General features: G+C 44.4%; 2 protein-coding genes across 2 annotated transcripts; one reads left to right on the plus strand and one right to left on the minus strand.

The window, feature by feature from the left end:
• Window positions 1-15,078: 15,078 nt before the first annotated feature.
• On the minus strand, window positions 15,079-16,987 carry LOC148716446 (uncharacterized). The gene has a single exon (XM_088745208.1). The coding sequence runs from the start codon at window positions 16,985-16,987 to the stop codon at window positions 15,638-15,640; it is 1,350 nt and encodes a 449-aa protein (XP_088601334.1). The 3' UTR covers window positions 15,079-15,637.
• Window positions 16,988-17,448: 461 nt separating this feature from the next.
• LOC148716447 (uncharacterized) lies at window positions 17,449-19,420 on the plus strand. Its single transcript, XM_088745209.1, has one exon. It carries the CDS (start codon window positions 17,449-17,451, stop codon window positions 18,796-18,798), a length of 1,350 nt encoding a protein of 449 aa, XP_088601335.1. The 3' UTR covers window positions 18,799-19,420.
• The last annotated feature ends 2,477 nt before the right edge of the window (window positions 19,421-21,897 follow it).

Raw genomic sequence — 21,897 nt, forward strand, 5'->3', positions numbered from 1 at the left:
CTTCAAGGAAAACATCAGGGCCACTATTGCGGATATCGCTCATGGGTGAAACCGCAGCACTTTTAGACGAGGCCTGTTGAGTCCTCTTAACTGAAACGGGAGCAGAGGAAGCAGGGCGTTTCCGGGAAACAGTGGTCCAGGGACCACTTTCACCAGCCATGTCAGAGTCAGCAGGGTTAGCAAAGCCCTCGGTTGCTGGTATAATAACCTCATTTCCAGTCGCCTCACAAGAGGCGAACCGGTCTTCGCTTGCATCTGAGTCTGGAGATGAACCAACTTCATCTTCAGAGTCTTCAATAACAGTGTCGGGGGTCTCTTCTTCGGCGGGAGTGATCTCCGCTGGAGGAACAGCCACGGGATCAGCTACAGGCTTGATAGCCGCAGAGGCCATTGCTGGATTGGGACAATTCCGAGCCAGATGACCTTCTTTAGCACACTTGAAACATTTACCCTTGACAGGGCATTCAGAGGAACGGTGGCCAACTTTGTGACACAAGTCACACCGTAGGGGCTGACCCCTATACCAAACCTTACATCTAGCCCCACGTACGGAGATAAACCTTGGAATCTCCTTCTTCACCACCATTGAAACTATCCGAGACCCTGTGGATACCGACGGTCTATCAGGCCAGACTTGATGCCTCACACTCTTAATGGGGCCATAGGCTGACAGGGCAGAGGTGATGGCTTCATTTGGACCCTCAAAAGGGAACCACGAAACCACAACGGTTGACATCTGGGGAGGGGGGGGCGGGGGCTGAGCCACCCTACACTCCACCCCATCCAGTACCACTACACCTAACTCCTCAAAATGAGCCTTAGCAGGCTCACCACCAGCAACAAAAGTGACTCTGGCCACTCGACCAGGACACGCTTGAACTGCCGCAACACCATATTGAGACTCAGTCTCAAAAAACCCGAGGATCAAGGGCATGACGTCCGGGAAAGACAACCCCTCAGGGAGCCCCCGACAGTCAATGTCGATTGACCTCTTAAAAGCAACAACCATTGTGAGACCAAGGTAAGTTCGGCTCCACCCAAGAAATCCCAAAAAGGGATGGGTGACCGACCCGAATAAAAGAAAAAACACTGCCAAGGAGGAAGAAAGTTGCAAGTTTTCCCTCCCGGCAGGTACTCACTTATCCAACAAAAATCCTCAGAAACCACAAAAACAAACCAAAACAAACTCCCAACCACTAGGGAAAGGAGCGAACACTTACCAACAAGCAAAAGTCGAGTCAGTGCAGTGCTAATGCTAGGATGGGGGAGAACCGAGACGGTCACCCCAAACGACCTAACCTTCGTGGTATCGTCTAAGCCATGCCAGAGTGCTCAAACTAGAGTAAACCAGCGAGCATGCGCAATAATACCTCAAGGTTTAGGTTACTTGAACTTTTACTGCAACTCTGAGTTTCATGCCTCTTGCGAAGCAATCGTCAGGCAACTGCCAGAAATAACGGTTACAATCCACCAAAATTTAAAAGACAAAACAATGTGTACATGCGCGCGCAACATACTGCACGCGCTATCGTAACGTTACGTTCTTTAACAGGAATTTCCTGACATGTCGGCAACCTGATGTCAGCTCATTTCTTTTGTTTAAACTTGCCATCTGCGGTTTACAAATGATAAAATATTTTTCCCACAAACACAAATTGCATCTTTTAGCTACATTGGAATACGAACTAGCTTGTTTCACCTTGCGCCACTTAATATTAAACTTAGTGTCCTTATCTTTAAGACTCCATATATATTTGCTAAGTTCAGTAGCATGCCTGTAACGCAAACTGACGATTGCTTCGTAAGAGGCATGAAACTCAGAGTTGCAGTAAAAGTTCAAGTGACCTAAACCTTGAGGTATTATTATCCATGGCTCTAGCCCTGCTATTGAGCACTTTTTAGTAGATGACGATCTCATTCCGCTATTTTGGTTATTTCGCTCCTATTATTGTCGAGCACTGTGTCTGACTCATCTCCTATCAATATCGAGAAGGTGAATTTGAACTATTCAACCAAGAATATCCCACTGCCAGGAAAGAACGAATACTTGAAGAGATTCATCGAGAAGACAGAGCATTTCCTACGTCGGATGCGGTGGAAAGCTTACCATTTCTTAAATAATACAGAATCCACAACAAACGAGTCATACGGTTTCAAATCCAGAAACTCTCCGCTACAAATCAACGAGTTGCTACCTTTTGAAGATGCTATGACCCAGCTCATCCAGAACATAAAATTCAAGGACACCAAATGCAGTTTTCAAAGTAAGCTACATAGTGACATTAAGAACAAGATTAAGAAGCCAGGCACCCTCCTCATTTCCGCCGATAAAACCAATAATTTCTATACTATGAATCCTTCCTCATACGACGAATTGCTTCAAGAGAACATTACCAAAACCTACAAAAAGTCAAGCGATCATCTTGTTGACAAGTTAGACTCCCAGTCTGCCAAAATTGCTGAGCGACTCAAGTTAGACGACCGCATTGAGAAATTGGCTAAGGAAGATGCATTCATCACGTTGAAAGACCATAAGCCCCATTTTCGAGACAATCCATCGTGCCGCTTAATAAACCCTTCTAAGCCTGAAATTGGGAAAATCAGTAAGCATCTCCTCGATGAAATTAACAACGCTATCATCGCCAGCAGTAAAGTAAACCAGTGGAAAAACACCTCAAGTGTCCTCAAATGGTTTAATAGTTTAGAAAACAAGAGCTCTCTTTCATTCATCTGTTTCGACGTTTGTGAATTCTACCCCTCCATCACTGAGAAGTTGCTTTCCAAAGCACTAGATTTTGCCTCTAAGTACTGCTCAATCAACAGCCATGAGCGTGAAATTATCTTGCATGCAAAACGATCTCTGCTATTTAACGATGATTTCCCATGGGAGAAAAAATCTGCCAGCAACCTCTTTGATGTTACCATGGGGTCCTTCGATGGAGCGGAAACGTGTGAGCTGGTTGGATGCTTTCTCTTATCGATTCTTACCGAGAAGTATGGTCAAAATATTGGTTTATACCGGGATGATGGTTTGGCTGCCCTCAATGGAACACCGCAGGAAATAGAGAATATCAAGAAAGGTTTTTGCAAAGTCTTCCGCGACAATGACTTAAAAATCACAGTCGAGGCTAACATCACCAAAACCAATTTTCTAGACGTCACGCTTGACCTCTCAAGTGGGAAGTATTACCCTTTTACTAAGGAAGGCAACATCCCCCTGTACGTGCATAAAAAATCTAACCACCCACCATCCATTCTGCACAACATCCCTGAATCAATCAATAGGAGGCTCTCCGAGATATCTTCCGACAGAGAATGCTTCGATAGCGCTAAACCTATTTATCAAGAAGCTCTCAAAAAAAGTGGGTACAGCTACACCCTGTCATTCAACGCTGCATCAAACCAGGCACCACGTCCACAAAGAAACAGGCAGCGGAATATTACTTGGTTTAACCCACCATACAGCAAGAACGTGGAAACTAACGTCGGAAAATGCTTCCTTGCACTTATTGATAAGCATTTCACAAAAACTAATCCTCTTCACAAAATTTTCAACCGGAACACCCTTAAACTGAGCTACAGCTGCATGGGCAGCATTAGAACTGTCACATCTAACCACAACAAATCTGAAATCCGGAAACTCGCAGGCGCTAATGATCGAGCTAGGAAAAGCTGCAACTGTCGAATACCTGACATATGCCCCATGGATGGGAACTGTAACATGGAAAGCATAATTTACCAGGCAGAGGTCACCACAGAAACCGCAAAGGAAACGTACATTGGTCTCTGTGACACGGCTTTTAAAATGCGTTACAGGAACCACTTGTGTTCATTCCGAAACGAACGTTACAGGCATGCTACTGAACTTAGCAAATATATATGGAGTCTTAAAGATAAGGACACTAAGTTTAATATTAAGTGGCGCAAGGTGAAACAAGCTAGTTCGTATTCCAATGTAGCTAAAAGATGCAATTTGTGTTTGTGGGAAAAATATTTTATCATTTGTATTGCTATTGAGCACTTTTTAGTATTTTATGTATATAAACAGAATAAAACGGTAAACCAAATAATGAGCTCCCAGTAGAAGGATCCGCGGAGGATACAGTGCTTCAATGAAAATGTTAAGTAAGTGTAAAACGATGAAACATGAAGTAAACTTCTAACTGTTCCAGCTTTAATGTGGCGACGTTTCGGCCTTCGGCCTTCTTCAGGTGGAACGTATTTACATAGAAATTAAAAACTAAAAATCCTAGTAGGATTACAGAATGACCTGAATTTATACTAAACGTAAGAAATAAAAATAGTATTGCGTAATGCATTCCAGACCTAAATAATAGGACGTAATAATGAGTAAAAGGCAAGAATGTGCAATAGGCGAAATAACCACAAATGGTTGCGAAGAACTCAATTACATTGTGTAAATGACGCCCTAATTAAGAATTATAGCGGACGCGATTTTTGGATCTGAATTCGCGTCTTTTGTTAAGTCCGTGGGGACTGAGTGTACATAGTTGTGCGGTCCAGTAGGCCTCTCTCGTAAGTAATAATCTATCAATATAAGCTGCGTCCCCTTGGCTGATAATTTTCTCAATAACAATAAAATTAATTTCAGAAATTTCGTGTTTGGTACAATTGAAGTGGATTGCAAGCTCGCACGTTTTTTTGTTTGTTCGCATAGATGACTTGTGATTACGAAAACGCACTTTGAATTCAGTGGAAGTAGAACCCACGTATTGTAAATTGCATTTCTTGCACGAGGCCAAGTAGACAACAATTCTGGAAGAGCAAGACAGGTTTTGGCAAATCTTATAGGTTCGGCTTGTGGAAAAACTCTTAAATTTGGAATCTTGAATTAAAAAATTCTTGCAAAGGTCGCATCTAGAGGAGCATTTAAAACAACCTCCCGTTTCCTTCTCTGCCTGACTAACTTTCCCACTCATACACAATCTAGAAGGCGCCAAAATGTCTTTGAGGTTTTTGGAACGGCTATATGCTGGAAAAATCGATTTTGATGGAAAAATTTGCAATAATTCAGGTGACGATCTTAAGAGATGAGCATGCTTTTGGATAACCCTCTGAATATCAGGGAGGATAGGATTTTAGTCGAGGACTAACGGGAATACTTTTTTGTTGGACTTGACTTTTTTCTTGAGGAGTACTGATTTTTCAAATCTCAACGCTCTGTCAAATTGATTGTCTACCAAATCTGCATTATAACCCTGGGATTTAAGATACCCTTTATATTCAATACATCTCTTGTAAAGGAACTCGTCCGTAGAACAGTTACGATTAATGCATAAAGCAACTCCGTAGGGAATTGCCCTTTTACAGTATGCCGGGTGCGAACTGGAAAAGGGTAAATAAAGATGGCTATCTGTAGGCTTAGCATAAATATCAGTAATTATGAACCCATCTTGAAGGTGCGGTGTGAGATCCAGGACATTGAGGATGTGTTCAGAGTACTCCAGCTCAAATTTGATAGTGGGATAGAGGGAATTGATGTACTCGGTAAACTCTAATAACTTAGGCAAACCATGTGTCCAAACATCGAAAACATCATCCCTATATCTCCACCATAACAATGGTTTCACACCACCTCCAAATTTAGCTTTCTCATCAATTAATCCCATAATTCAGCATAACTGCATGCGTTTTTGGGGCCCATAGCCGTACCATGTTTTTGCACAAAATTTTTCCCGGAAAATTGACAATTATTGGCTTGGAGACAAATTTCGATTGCCTCAACAATGCATTCGGTGGATGGAAATTTGATCGATCTAGAATCAAGAGCTTTTCTAACAGCTGAAATGCCTTAGTTATTATCAATATTGGGAAACGTAGCCACGCCATCCCAGGAGACCAACAGACACCCAGGTGGTAAAGGACCTTTCTCAGAATTAAATGTTTGGATCTTGTTGATAAGATCAGTGGTATCTTTAACAAACGAGGGTAGATTTTGGGCGAGAGGCTTAAGATAAAATTCAGTAAAAGCAGAAAGTCTTTCGATTGCCGTTACGCAGCAAGATGTAATTAGGCGGAGAGGGTTGCCCTCTTTGTGAGTCTTCACATTGCCAAAAGCCACCCCCGGTTTTGGTTCCAAATTGGCAACCCAAGTGGCAATCTCCTGACTTATCTGTCCTTCACTAAACCATTTCTGTCCCCAAATTTTGACTTTATCAAAATGCTCAATGGTGGGGTCCTGGTTAACTGCAGACAGTACCGTTTCGGCCTTCTGGGCCTCGTCAGTGCAGTTTTTTTTTTATGTTTAAGGTGGACGGCCGGGCCCCCGATGAAGGGCGTGTGCAATGCCCGCCGACCAACAGGACTAATCCCACCCATGGCTTGCGTGCAATGCCTTAGGGTTGGGGTCCACCAGAAACGAGGGTCACCAGACACCAAACTCGCTGGGGAATCGAACCCCACCTCAACAAAAATTAACACACTCACACCAAAAATTGAACACACACACTCGATAACTTAAATAACTTAAACTACTTTTTAGTTTTCATTTTTAGGTTTTAAATTTTTAAACTAATATTAAACTATTTCTTCGGAGTGTACTTTAGCACATGTCTAGGAGGACCATTTTGCGGGTTGAGAACAAAGGCAATTGAACCAGGAGGAACTTGAAGGTGTGATGTTAACCGTAGGAGGTCTACTCTATCACCTGAAAGGCCAGGAGGTGTGGATAGCAATTCGAGAATTTCACTTCTGGACTTGGAAGAAATGACCGACGTAACGGAGGGTGGCACGGTTATCTTATTAGCGACTGGTACGGAAATCGACTGGGTTGTATCCGTTGTAGCAGGCTTCTTTACAGTTCCTTTTGAAACCGGAGAAGTCTGGGGAGCAGCGCGTTTACGGGAGACATTGTCTGATGGTACTTGGTCAACCGATGTGCAGGTTGGAAAACGGTCCTCGCTGGCCTCAAGGTTATAATCGCACTCTTCAGACTCAGCAACAACGTCATTAGGGACGGGAGCAATTGTCTCAGCTGTCACATCATTTTCTTGAGCTACAGACGAGGGTATGTCCATCTCTACTGATGTGTCTACAGCAGGTTGAGCACCCACGGTCGTCTGACAGTTCCTAGCTAGATGTCCACCTTGACGGCATCGGAAGCATTTGCCCCTAAGGGGACACTCCGCCGACTTATGACCAACTTTATGACAAGTAGTACACTGGAGGGGTTGCCCCCTATACCAAATTTTACAGCGGACGCCACGGATAGAAATAAACGGTGAAATGACATTCCTAATAACCATTTGGACAATGCGTGACCCGGTGGACACTGAAGGCCTTCCGGGCCAAACCTGATTGCGAACAGATTTGACCGTACCATATGCAGACAAAGCTGCGCTGATGGCGTCGTTTGATCCCTCAAAGGGAAACCAAGAGACTACAACAGTAGTAAGCTGGGGAGGAGGAGGAGGGGGTTTAACCACCCTACACTCTACATCACCCAACTTGATGACACCTAGCTCCTCAAAAAATAACTTAGCAGCATCGCCGTTCTCAGCAAAAGTGACTCTCGCAACACGGCCAGGACATGCCTGCACCGCAGCCACCCGATGGTCAGACTCACGGTCAAAAAAACCCAGCAACAAACCAACCGCTTCCGAGAAAAGTACCTCCTCAGGGAGCCCCTGACAGTCAACGTCGATGGTCCTATTAAAGGACACGACCATGCTGAAACTCGGACCCAACCCAAAGACAAGTCAGAGGGATGGGTGACCGAAACAGAGAAAAAGCAAAAAGGAAAGCAAGTTCAGATCGACCGAGAAATCCAAAAAAAGGGATGGGCGACCAAAACGGAACCAAAGAAAACAACCACTGCCAGGGAGGAAAAAGTCGCAAGTTTTCCCTCCCGGCAGGTACTCACTTATCCAACTCAGACCTCGAAAAACACCAGAACCAACTTCAAACTACAAGAGTATGAAGCAACACTTACCATGCGAGACCTGAGCCTCGTCAGTGCAGTTTTTTTTTATGTTTAAGGTGGACGGCCGGGCCCCGATGAAGGGAGGTGCAATCCCGCCGACCTACATGTCTAATCCCAACCCATTGGCTTACGTGCAATGCCTTAGGGAAGGGGACCACCAGAAACGAGGGCCACCAGACGCCAAACTCGCTGGGGAATCGAACCCCACCTCACTTAAAAATTAACACACTCACACCCAAAAATTAAACACACCCGCTCATTACTTAACTAATTATTTTCTTTTGTTTTTCTTTTTATGACCTTAATTAATTACTTTGGGAACTTTTTGTTGAAAAATTTTATAGCAGTCTTAAAGTCCTCATCTTTCAAACCAATAAAGCGGGGATCTGAAGTCCAACGGCAAAAACGTTTTCGCTGATCAGGCGGTTTACGATAATCAACCGCAATCTCCCACAGGATTGTACGGTGGTCTGCAGAACAGGCTGCCAATTCCGGCACTTCAAGGAAAACATCCGGGCCACTATTGCGGATATCGCTCATGGGTGAAACCGCAGCACTTTTAGACGGGGCCTGTTGAGTCCTCTTAACTGAGACGGGAGCAGAGGAAGCAGGGCGTTTCCGGGAAACAGTGGTCCAGGGACCACTTTCACCAGCCATGTCAGAGTCAGCAGGGTTAGCAAAGCCCTCGGTTGCTGGTATAATAACCTCATTTCCAGTCGCCTCACAAGAGGCGAACCGGTCTTCGCTTGCATCTGAGTCTGGAGATGAACCAACTTCATCCTCAGAGTCTTCAATAACAGTGTCGGGGGTCTCTTCTTCGGCTGGAGTGATCTCCGCTGGAGGAACAGCCACGGGATCAGCTACAGGCTCGATAGCCGCAGAGGCCATTGCTGGATTGGGACAATTCCGGGCCAGATGACCTTCTTTAGCACACTTGAAACATTTACCCTTGACAGGGCATTCAGAGGAACGGTGACCAACTTTGTGACACAAATCACACCGTAGGGGCTGACCCCTATACCAAACCTTACATCTAGCCCCACGTACGGAGATAAACCTTGGAATCTCCTTCTTCACCACCATTGAAACTATCCGAGACCCTGTGGATACCGACGGTCTATCAGGCCAGACTTGATGCCTCACACTCTTAATGGGGCCATAGGCTGACAGGGCAGAGGTGATGGCTTCATTTGGACCCTCAAAAGGGAACCAGGAAACCACAACGGTTGACATCTGGGGAGGGGGGGGCGGGGGCTGAGCCACCCTACACTCCACCCCATCCAGTACCACTACACCTAACTCCTCAAAATGAGCCTTAGCAGGCTCACCACCAGCAACAAAAGTGACTCTGGCCACACGACCAGGACACGCTTGAACTGCCGCAACACCATATTGAGACTCAGTCTCAAAAAACCCGAGGATCAAGGGCATGACGTCCGGGAAAGACAACCCCTCAGGGAGCCCCCGACAGTCAATGTCGATTGACCTCTTAAAAGCAACAACCATTGTGAGACCAAGGTAAGTTCGGCTCCACCCAAGAAATCCCAAAAAGAGATGGGTGACCGACCCGAATAAAAGAAAAAACACTGCCAAGGAGGAAGAAAGTTGCAAGTTTTCCCTCCCGGCAGGTACTCACTTATCCAACAAAAATCCTCAGAAACCACAAGAACAAACCAAAACAAACTCCCAACCACTAGGGAAAGGAGCGAACACTTACCAACAAGCAAAAGTCGAGTCAGTGCAGTTTTTTTTTTATGTTTAAGGTGGACGGCCGGGCCCCGATGAAGGGAGGTGCAATCCCGCCGACCTACATGTCTAATCCCAACCCATTGGCTTACGTGCAATGCCTTAGGGAAGGAGACCACCAGAAACGAGGGCCACCAGACGCCAAACTCGCTGGGGAATCGAACCCCACCTCACTTAAAAATTAACACACTCACACCCAAAAATTAAACACACCCGCTCATTACTTAACTAATTATTTTCTTTTGTTTTTCTTTTTATGACCTTAATTAATTACTTTGGGAACTTTTTGTTGAAAAATTTTATAGCAGTCTTAAAGTCCTCATCTTTCAAACCAATAAAGCGGGGATCTGAAGTCCAACGGCAAAAACGTTTTCGCTGATCAGGCGGTTTACGATAATCAACCGCAATCTCCCACAGGATTGTACGGTGGTCTGCAGAACAGGCTGCCAATTCCGGAACTTCAAGGAAAACATCCGGGCCACTATTGCGGAAATCGCTCATGGGTGAAACCGCAGCACTTTTAGACGGGGCCTGTTGAGTCCTCTTAACTGAAACGGGAGCAGAGGAAGCAGGGCGTTTCCGGGAAACAGTGGTCCAGGGACCACTTTCACCAGCCATGTCAGAGTCAGCAGGGTTAGCAAAGCCCTCGGTTGCTGGTATAATAACCTCATTTCCAGTCGCCTCACAAGAGGCGAACCGGTCTTCGCTTGCATCTGAGTCTGGAGATGAACCAACTTCATCCTCAGAGTCTTCAATAACAGTGTCGGGGGTCTCTTCTTCGGCGGGAGTGATCTCCGCTGGAGGAACAGCCACGGGATCAGCTACAGGCTCGATAGCCGCAGGGGCCATTGCTGGATTGGGACAATTCCGGGCCAGATGACCTTCTTTAGCACACTTGAAACATTTACCCTTGACAGGGCATTCAGAGGAACGGTGGCCAACTTTGTGACACAAGTCACACCGTAGGAGCTGACCCCTATACCAAACCTTACATCTAGCCCCACGTACGGAGATAAACCTTGGAATCTCCTTCTTCACCACCATTGAAACTATCCTAGACCCTGTGGATACAGACGGTCTATCAGGCCAGACTTGATGCCTCACGCTCTTAATGGGGCCATAGGCTGACAGGGCAGAGGTGATGGCTTCATTTGGACCCTCAAAAGGGAACCAGGAAACCACAACGGTTGACATCTGGGGAGGGGGGGGCGGGGGCTGAGCCACCCTACACTCCACCCCATCCAGTACCACTACACCTAACTCCTCAAAATGAGCCTTAGCAGGCTCACCACCAGCAACAAAAGTGACTCTGGCCACACGACCAGGACACGCTTGAACTGCCGCAACACCATATTGAGACTCAGTCTCAAAAAACCCGAGGATCAAGGGCATGACGTCCGGGAAAGACAACCCCTCAGGGAGCCCCCGACAGTCAATGTCGATTGACCTCTTAAAAGCAACAACCATTGTGAGACCAAGGTAAGTTCGGCTCCACCCAAGAAATCCCAAAAAGGGATGGGCGACCAAACAGAACCAAAGAAAAAACACTGCCAAGGAGGAAGAAAGTTGCAAGTTTTCCCTCCCGGCAGGTACTCACTTATCCAACAAAAATCCTCAGAAACCACAAAAACAAACCAAAACAAACTCCCAACCACTAGGGAAAGGAGCGAACACTTACCAACAAGCAAAAGTCGAGTCAGTGCAGTGCTGATACTAGGATGGGAGATAACCGATATGTATCCCCAAACGATCCCACACTTGTGGTATCGTCTAAGCCACGCCAGAGTGCTCAAACTAGAAGAGCCTAGTGAGCTATGCACAATGCTAGCGGCGATGACTCATCCCACAGTGCTCAATTTGTACATGAAAGCAGAGCTTTGAACGCCAAAGAGCTATATCTAACTGCAGACAGTACTGTTTCGGCCTTCTGGGCCCCATCAGTTTATAGTTTACTTGTCTTTTTCCTCCCACAATATATATATATATATATATATATATATATATGTATATATATATATATATGTATATATATATATATATATATATATCTATATATATATATATATATATATAACTGCAGACAGTACTTTTTTTTTTTTAAAAAATATAAAAGCCTGGAGACCAGGCAGTTTTATTTCGTCAATGATATCTATTTACAATTCTAATTGATTAAAGTATTCGAATTAAATTATGAGTTACTTAGGTAATTACAGGTCTCAATTAACTAATGACATTTTCTCTTACAGGCGGCACGAACAGCGCACGGGCTATAACAGCCCGGAGTAAGCGCCCACCTTTAAGAGGTAACAAAGTTCTATTTAAAAGTTTTCTATTTACTATTTACAAAGAGATATTTCAGACCATGTGGGGCGCAAACAGCGCGCGGGCCTGTAGCCCGGAGTAAGGACCCCTCATGGGCGAGGTTTAACAAGTTTTATTATATACAAAGGTTCAGGGGGGAGCAAGAGAGGGAAAGAAGACAGATTTACCAGCATCGGCCGAACAAAATGCGTTTTTAAAAGACCAAAAATTCCTTAAGGTATCAGTGTCGCAGCTAAGAATTCTGAGTTGGACATCTTTTTTAATTAAGTCGATAATCGCGTTGGAGCTCAAAAGAGAACCTTCGAAGGTAGCTTTATTTCTGGCAAGCCAACACCAATATATGATGGTTGCCTTGAGAAAGTTAGATAAGGATATACTGGTGGTAGATTGGTCTAGGGAAAAGGGGTAATAGATAGAGGTAGGGGAGATAGAGAAGGGGGAGTCGAGTAGAACACGAAAAAGGGGAGAGAAATAGTCCCAGACTTTCACAACTCTGGGACATCCCAAGAAACAGTGTTCAATAGTTTCTGTTTTACCGCAGATCGCGCATTTATCATTATTGATGTATCCCCAAGACTTTAGGAGATATCTTACGCGGATCATTCTATGGATCAATAGCCAAATTAGATCGTTCTTCTTGTTCTCAATTAGCTTTAGGCGAGACTTGCGCCACACCCAGGCCCAACGATTGATGGGGCGGTCCATAGCAGACGCCCAAAAACCGGAGCACCGGGGTGCAACGCAGACGGGGTCAAGCAACAAAAGATATAAATTCTTACTGGTGAGTAAATCAGGTAAGGCACCAGTTTTCTGATGCAAGGTACGGAAATTATCTAAACAAAGCCGGTAGTAATTGGAAGGAAGGAAGGAAGAGGGGCCAGAATTTGTGGGAAAAGAAAAACGGGGATCTAGAATAGTTAGCTTATGTCCTAAAAAATATCGAGCTAGGTAATGCCATTTGGATGTGCCAAAGTCATCTCTTAAACTGGAAAAAACAGAAAGGCGCAGGCCAGCGCACTTAGCTTTAAAATTAACGACGTTGAGGCCCCCAGAGGATGGGGGCGCACAACAGCGATCGCGACTTACATTTTCCATTTTTCCTTTCCAGATAAAAGGCCAAATGATCGACTTAAAGCTATCGTGCACCCAACGGGGTGGGGGGATGACTTTAGCAACGTGCCATAAACGGCTTGCGCCTAAAGTGTTTACAATTAAGGTTCTACCGATAAAAGACAGGTCTCTTTGTTTCCAAAGATTTAGAACCGAACTTAGTTTGTCTAATTTGGCCCGCCAATTGTCGTCGTCGACATTGACGAGGCCGTTTGAGAAGTAAACACCAAGCACTCTCATTTTAGTGACCCATTTGAGGCCATAGGGAGATTCAATTCTAGTTCGCCATTTTCCTAACCACATTGCTTCAGATTTGGACGTGTTCAGTTTAGCGCCAGATCCTTGTTCAAATTTTGATACGACTCGGAGAAGTGAAGAAAGAGATCTTTCGGATTTTAAGATGCAAGTAGCATCGTCAGCGTACTGGGATATTTTATATTGAAGGCCCCCTGCTCCGGGGAGCAGGAAACCTTCAATATCTTTACAATTACGGATTTGCGTTGATAATACTTCTGAAACTAGCACATAAAGGAGAGGAGATAATGGGCATCCTTGTCTCACCCCTCTTCTTAAGTGGACAGGGGGGGACAGGGAGCCATTAACAATGATTCTAGAGAAGGCTTTAGAATAAAATAGTTCGACCCACCCACAAAAGGAGGGGCCGAAACCAAATTTACGCAATACTCTCATCATGAATTCGTGGTCAACTCGGTCAAAAGCTTTTTCTTGATCTAAGGAAATGAGAATACCTGGTTCATTAGTTTTGTCAATCATGTCAAGGGCATCACGAAGTAAGGCCAAATTTGAGAAGATAGTGCGGCCGACCACGCCGCACGTTTGGTCTGAATGCACGATGGAGTTCATGACTTTTTTCAATCGTTCAGTGATGATTTTAGATGCTAACTTGTAGTCAGTGTTTAACAAGGAAATTGGGCGCCAATTTTTTGCGAGGCGTCGATCATCTTTTTTGTGGATGAGTCGTAGGAGGCCCTCGTACTGGCTATCCGCGAGGGAGCCAGCAAGAAAGGCCTCGTTCAAAACAGAAAGGAGAGATTCGCTCAAATCGTTCCAAAAACACGAGTAAAATTCTGTTGGGAGACCATCAGAACCGGGTGACTTGCCGGTCTGAAGGCCTTCCAATGCAGTAAGTAATTCTTTATTAAAAAAAGGGCCTTCACATAGATTGCGCTCATAATCAGTCAGTGAAAATTCGAGGTCGTCAATTATTTCAGTTTGAATTCGCATATCAAGAGGATCTTTGGTGAATAAATTCTTGTAGAAATTGGTTAAAATTCTTTCAAGATCATTTTGAGAATTTCTGAGAACACCGTTCTCGTCAAAAAAAGATTCAAAACTATTCATGTCAGCTCGTTTTTTCTCCAGACGGAAGAAATAGCGTGTTGGTTTCTCGCCTTCTTCGAACCATTGTGCTCGGGAGCGGACTTTAGCTCCTTCGGCTTCTTTCGAGATTAGAGAGGACAATTGGCTTTCCAAATCGCTAATTACACCTGGGTTATTTAAGCGATTAGAATGTAAAGCGTTTTTAGCATGGGTTAATTGCTTAGTAATTAGGATTCTTTTGGCATTTGCTATTACGGATACAGTATGAAATACTTGTTTTGCGGATTTCAATTTTTAGAGCATCCCACCATTCGCGAAGGGAGGCGAATTCGGGAATTTTAAGCTTAAAGTTATTAATCGATTTTGACATAATGTTTTTAAATTCTACATCTGAGAGTAAAGAGCTGTTGAACTTCCAAATTCCAGGACCGTGATTAGAAGGGTTAGTCGTTAGTTTAATTTTTACAAAGTCATGATCGGATAGGTCGTATACGCATGGAAGAATATTACATTTCGTTACTAAGGTTAAGCCTTTAGCGACGAGAAAGCGGTCAATTCTAGATGCCTGGGTATGGTCTTTGTTAGACCAGGTGAAAGTTACTTTGCGCGGGTTGTTTTTGTGCCAAATGTCTGTAAGTGAGAAGTCAGCACAAAGGGATCGGAGAAGTTTTTGATCAGACAATAGGATGGCGGAACAATTTAATTTATCTAGGACATTGTCTACACAATTAAAGTCTCCCCCGATCACTAGATCCCCTTGGGGGAGAAAGTAATTGTGCAGACAAGAGAAAAAACTTTTACGATCCGAAATAGTATTGGGAGAGTAAATGTTTACTAAATTTAGTTTAGAATTATAGTAGTCAATGAGTAAGCTCAATATTCTTCCTTCGGAATCGGTCAAAAAACGGATAATTTTGCCTGGGAAGTTTAGAGAAAAGAGGATGGCAACACCGGCAGACCTGCCAGTCCCGAAGGACCACAGACATTTGCCGCGCCAGAGTATTTCGAATTCCTCCGCTTGTTTTTTGCATGAGACATGTGTTTCTTGTAAAAGGATTATGTCACAGTTTGAATAATTTAATTCTTGAATAATTTTTCGACTTTTACTGGAGGACCCGAGTCCTCGCACATTTAGAGAAATTATTTTAAGCTTACTCATTGAATATAAATAAAAAATTAATGTCTGTACCGCCTTCTCCTAGGTTTAACTCTCTCCCATCCATCATCATCAGTTTCGGAGCCAGAGTAGTCACGGCGGGAAGATCTATCGCGGTCATCGCGGCCGCGATAATAATCTCGATCGTTTCTATCTCTCTCTCTTCTGTCGTCTCTCCGGTCATCTCTTCGTTCTTCTCGATCGTCCCTCCCTCGCTCGTCTCTTCGTTCTCTTGGTCGTTCTCTTCTACCTTCGTCGCGTTGTTGTTCTCGTTGTTTCTCTTGATCTTGTTGTTTCTGTTGTTCTTGCTGTTTCTGCTTTTCTAGTAATTTCTGTTGTTCTTCTTGTTGTCGCTGTTGTTCTCTCTGTTGTTGTAGTTTTTTCTGCCTTTCTTCTCTTTCCTTGGCGCGCTGGGCTCGCTCTTGTTTCTTTTCCTCTTCAGTTTTAGGTGGCGTTGGCTCACTATCGACGTTCGCGCTGAAGAGCAGGAAGGGGCATTGAGGCATGGAATGGTTGTCCGCTAAACAAACGGAACATCTTGGCGAGTCTTTACATTCTTGAGCTCGATGCCCAGGGCATTCACAATTAAAACAACGGACTGCAGAGCAGTCTTTGGCCATGTGGTCAGTAGCTCCACAATTCCGGCAAGCTTTTGGCTGATTTGGGTAGCATATTTTAATAGGTTCACCAGCTATGTTGATGTTGGCAGGGATAGTTCGATGTAGCGCCATTCGAGCCGTTCTTACTCCATTCTCGATATGTTGTGCAATTTTGTCGCGCCGAAATAAAAGGACACGACCGTAGTGGCTGAGTCGGCCAATCACGGCAGTGTCGGGTAGTTCAGCGGGGGCTTCATGGATCTTGACGAGGACCAAACGATTTTCGCAGTCGCCCAAGAACACTTTGAGACCGGCAATCACGACAAAAGGTGTTTCAAGAGCGGCTTCTTTAGCTGCACGGCTCTTAAAAGTTACGACCCAAGATCTATTGGACGCCTTTCTCTGGATTCCGGTGATAGCGTCAATATCGATTTCTGCCGCGTCAAAAGCTTCGAGAATTATTTGCGATGTGACGATTGTATCAACGCTAAAATAGATAGAGCGATCCTTCGTGATTTTACTTTGACTAGGAGCATTCAAAAAAGGCACGGCCTTAAATTTCACACCCTTATTTTCCAGATTTTTCAGTACCTCAGGGATTTCGATTTCCACGTCTGCGTCCCAGGACTGTGAACCTTCTACCACGCTTGCGTCTACGACGTCTCCTGGATTCGCTGTCGAGTTATCGGTAGTAAACTGGCTGATATTTTCCCTTTCCTGGCTGTCCATGTTGACCAATTGCTGCAAAAGCAAGAAAAATAAACTTTTCATAAGCCTTTTAACCTTACCCAAGAGGCCGAGAAGCTTATAACTGTTTCGGCCTTCTGGGCCTCATCAGTGCAGTGCTAATGCTAGGATGGGGGAGAACCGAGACGGTCACCCCAAACGACCCAACCTTTGTGGTATCGTCTAAGCCATGCCAGAGTGCTCAAACTAGAGTAAAATAGATATAGCTCAAACTAGATATAGCTCTTTGGCATACAAAGCTTTGCTTTCATGTCCAAATTGAGCACTCTATCTAGGATGAGTCATTGCCGTTGCAATTGCGCATGCTCGCTAGTTTACTCTAGTTTGAGCACTCTAGCATGGCTTAGACGATACCACAAAGGTTGGGTCGTTTGGGGTGACCGTCTCGGTTCTCCCCCATCCTAGCATTAGCACTGCACTGATGAGGCCCAGAAGGCCGAGACAGTTATAAGCTTCTCGGCCTCTTGGGTAAGGTTAAAGGGCTTATGAAAAGTTTATTTTCCTTGCTTTTGCAGCAATTGGTCAACATGGACAGCCAGGAAAGTGAAAATATCAGCCAGTTTACTACCGATAACTCGACAGCGAATCCTGGAGACGTCGTAGACGCAAGCGTGGTAGAAGGTTCACAGTCCTGGGACGCAGACGTGGAAATCGAAATCCCTGAGGTACTGAAAAATCTGGAAAATAAGGGTGTGAAATTTAAGGCCGTGCCTTTTTTGAATGCTCCTAGTCAAAGTAAAATCACGAAGGATCGCTCTATCTATTTTAGCGTTGATACAATCGTCACATCGCAAATAATTCTCGAAGCTTTTGACGCGGCAGAAATCGATATTGACGCTATCACCGGAATCCAGAGAAAGGCGTCCAATAGATCTTGGATCGTAACTTTTAAGAGCCGTGCAGCTAAAGAAGCCGCTCTTGAAACACCTTTTGTCGTGATTGCCGGTCTCAAAGTGTTCTTGGGCGACTGCGAAAATCGTTTGGTCCTCGTCAAGATCCATGAAGCCCCCGCTGAACTACCCGACACTGCCGTGATTGGCCGACTCAGCCACTACGGTCGTGTCCTTTCATTTCGGCGCGACAAAATTGCACAACATATCGAGAATGGAGTAAGAACGGCTCGAATGGCGCTACATCGAACTATCCCTGCCAACATCAACATAGCTGGTGAACCTATTAAAATATGCTACCCAAATCAGCCAAAAGCTTGCCGGAATTGTGGAGCTACTGACCACATGGCCAAAGACTGCTCTGCAGTCCGTTGGTTTAATTGTGAATGCCCTGGGCATCGAGCTCAAGAATGTAAAGACTCGCCAAGATGTTCCGTTTGTTTAGCGGACAACCATTCCATGCCTCAATGCCCATTCCTGCTCTTCAGCGCGAACGTCGATAGTGAGCCAACGCCACCTAAAACTGAAGAGGTAAAGAAACAAGAGCGAGCCCAGCGCGCCAAGGAAAGAGAAGAAAGGCAGAAAAAACTACAACAACAGAGAGAACAACAGCGACAACAAGAAGAACAACAGAAATTACTAGAAAAGCAGAAACAGCAAGAACAACAGAAACAACAAGATCAAGAGAAACAACGAGAACAACAACGCGACGAAGGTAGAAGAGAACGACCAAGAGAACGAAGAGACGAGCGAGGGAGGGACGATCGAGAAGAACGAAGAGATGACCGGAGAGACGACAGAAGAGAGAGAGATAGAAACGATCGAGATTATTATCGCGGCCGCGATGACCGCGATAGATCTTCCCGCCGTGACTACTCTGGCTCCGAAACTGATGATGATGGATGGGAGAGAGTTAAACCTAGGAGAAGGCGGTACAGACATTAATTTTTTATTTATATTCAATGAGTAAGCTTAAAATAATTTCTCTAAATGTGCGAGGACTCGGGTCCTCCAGTAAAAGTCGAAAAATTATTCAAGAATTAAATTATTCAAACTGTGACATAATCCTTTTACAAGAAACACATGTCTCATGCAAAAAACAAGCGGAGGAATTCGAAATACTCTGGCGCGGCAAATGTCTGTGGTCCTTCGGGACTGGCAGGTCTGCCGGTGTTGCCATCCTCTTTTCTCTAAACTTCCCAGGCAAAATTATCCGTTTTTTGACCGATTCCGAAGGAAGAATATTGAGCTTACTCATTGACTACTATAATTCTAAACTAAATTTAGTAAACATTTACTCTCCCAATACTATTTCGGATCGTAAAAGTTTTTTCTCTTGTCTGCACAATTACTTTCTACCCCAAGGGGATCTAGTGATCGGGGGAGACTTTAATTGTGTAGACAATGTCCTAGATAAATTAAATTGTTCCGCCATCCTATTGTCTGATCAAAAACTTCTCCGATCCCTTTGTACTGACTTCTCACTTACAGACATTTTGCGCAAAAACAACCCGCGCAAAGTAACTTTCACCTGGTCTAACAAAGACCATACCCAGGCATCTAGAATTGACCGCTTTCTCGTCGCTAAAGGCTTAACCCTAGTGACGAAATGTAATATTCTTCCATGCGTATACGACCTATCCGATCATGACTTTGTAAAAATTGAACTAACGACTAACCCTTCTAATCACGGTCCTGGAATTTGGAAGTTCAACAGCTCTTTACTCTCAGATGTAGAATTTAAAAACATTATGTCAAAATCGATTAATAACTTTAAGCTTAAAATTCCCGAATTCGCCTCCCTTCGCGAATGGTGGGATGCTCTAAAAATTGAAATCCGCAAAACAAGTATTTCATACTGTATCCGTAATAGCAAATGCCAAAAGAATCCTAATTACTAAGCAATTAACCCATGCTAAAAACGCTTTACATTCTAATCGCTTAAATAACCCAGGTGTAATTAGCGATTTGGAAAGCCAATTGTCCTCTCTAATCTCGAAAGAAGCCGAAGGAGCTAAAGTCCGCTCCCGAGCACAATGGTTCGAAGAAGGCGAGAAACCAACACGCTATTTCTTCCGTCTGGAGAAAAAACGAGCTGACATGAATAGTTTTGAATCTTTTTTTGACGAGAACGGTGTTCTCAGAAATTCTCAAAATGATCTTGAAAGAATTTTAACCAATTTCTACAAGAATTTATTCACCAAAGATCCTCTTGATATGCGAATTCAAACTGAAATAATTGACGACCTCGAATTTTCACTGACTGATTATGAGCGCAATCTATGTGAAGGCCCTTTTTTAATAAAGAATTACTTACTGCATTGGAAGGCCTTCAGACCGGCAAGTCACCCGGTTCTGATGGTCTCCCAACAGAATTTTACTCGTGTTTTTGGAACGATTTGAGCGAATCTCTCCTTTCTGTTTTGAACGAGGCCTTTCTTGCTGGCTCCCTCGCGGATAGCCAGTACGAGGGCCTCCTACGACTCATCCACAAAAAAGATGATCGACGCCTCGCAAAAAATTGGCGCCCAATTTCCTTGTTAAACACTGACTACAAGTTAGCATCTAAAATCATCACTGAACGATTGAAAAAAGTCATGAACTCCATCGTGCATTCAGACCAAACGTGCGGCGTGGTCGGCCGCACTATCTTCTCAAATTTGGCCTTACTTCGTGATGCCCTTGACATGATTGACAAAACTAATGAACCAGGTATTCTCATTTCCTTAGATCAAGAAAAAGCTTTTGACCGAGTTGACCACGAATTCATGATGAGAGTATTGCGTAAATTTGGTTTCGGCCCCTCCTTTTGTGGGTGGGTCGAACTATTTTATTCTAAAGCCTTCTCTAGAATCATTGTTAATGGCTCCCTGTCCCCCCTGTCCACTTAAGAAGAGGGGTGAGACAGGGATGCCCATTATCTCCTCTCCTTTATGTGCTAGTTTCAGAAGTATTATCAACGCAAATCCGTAATTGTAAAGATATTGAAGGTTTCCTGCTCCCCGGAGCAGGGGGCCTTCAATATAAAATATCCCAGTACGCTGACGATGCTACTTGCATCTTAAAATCCGAAAGATCTCTTTCTTCACTTCTCCGAGTCGTATCAAAATTTGAACAAGGATCTGGCGCTAAACTGAACACGTCCAAATCTGAAGCAATGTGGTTAGGAAAATGGCGAACTAGAATTGAATCTCCCTATGGCCTCAAATGGGTCACTAAAATGAGAGTGCTTGGTGTTTACTTCTCAAACGGCCTCGTCAATGTCGACGACGACAATTGGCGGGCCAAATTAGACAAACTAAGTTCGGTTCTAAATCTTTGGAAACAAAGAGACCTGTCTTTTATCGGTAGAACCTTAATTGTAAACACTTTAGGCGCAAGCCGTTTATGGCACGTTGCTAAAGTCATCCCCCCACCCCGTTGGGTGCACGATAGCTTTAAGTCGATCATTTGGCCTTTTATCTGGAAAGGAAAAATGGAAAATGTAAGTCGCGATCGCTGTTGTGCGCCCCCATCCTCTGGGGGCCTCAACGTCGTTAATTTTAAAGCTAAGTGCGCTAGCCTGCGCCTTTCTGTTTTTTCCAGTTTAAGAGATGACTTTGGCACATCCAAATGGCATTACCTAGCTCGATATTTTTTAGGACATAAGCTAACTATTCTAGATCCCCGTTTTTCTTTTCCCACCAATTCTGGTCCCTCTTCCTTCCTTCCTTCCAATTACTACCGCCTTTGTCTAGATAATTTCCGTACCTTGCATCAGAAAACTGGTGCCTTACCTGATTTACTCACCGGTAAGAATTTATATCTTTTGTTGCTTGACCCCGTCTGTGTTGCACCCCGGTGCTCCGGTTTTTGGGCGTCTGCTATGGACCGCCCCATCAATCGTTGGGCCTGGGTGTGGCGCAAGTCTCGCCTAAAGCTAATTGAAAACAAGAAGAACGATTTAATTTGGCTATTGATCCATAGAATGATCCGCTTAAGATATCTCCTTAAGTCTTGGGGATACATCAATAATGACAAATGCGCGATCTGCGGAAAAACGGA

This window comes from Stylophora pistillata, chromosome 14, assembly GCF_964205215.1.
Source record: "Stylophora pistillata chromosome 14, jaStyPist1.2, whole genome shotgun sequence".
NCBI lineage: Eukaryota > Metazoa > Cnidaria > Anthozoa > Scleractinia > Pocilloporidae > Stylophora > Stylophora pistillata.

Excerpts from the sequence above, each read along its gene's own strand:
- LOC148716447 (XM_088745209.1), top strand. The coding sequence starts at position 17,449 with ATGAAAAGTTTATTTTCCTTGCTTTTGCAGCAATTGGTCAACATGGAC.
- LOC148716446 (XM_088745208.1), bottom strand. The coding sequence starts at position 16,987 with ATGAAAAGTTTATTTTTCTTGCTTTTGCAGCAATTGGTCAACATGGAC.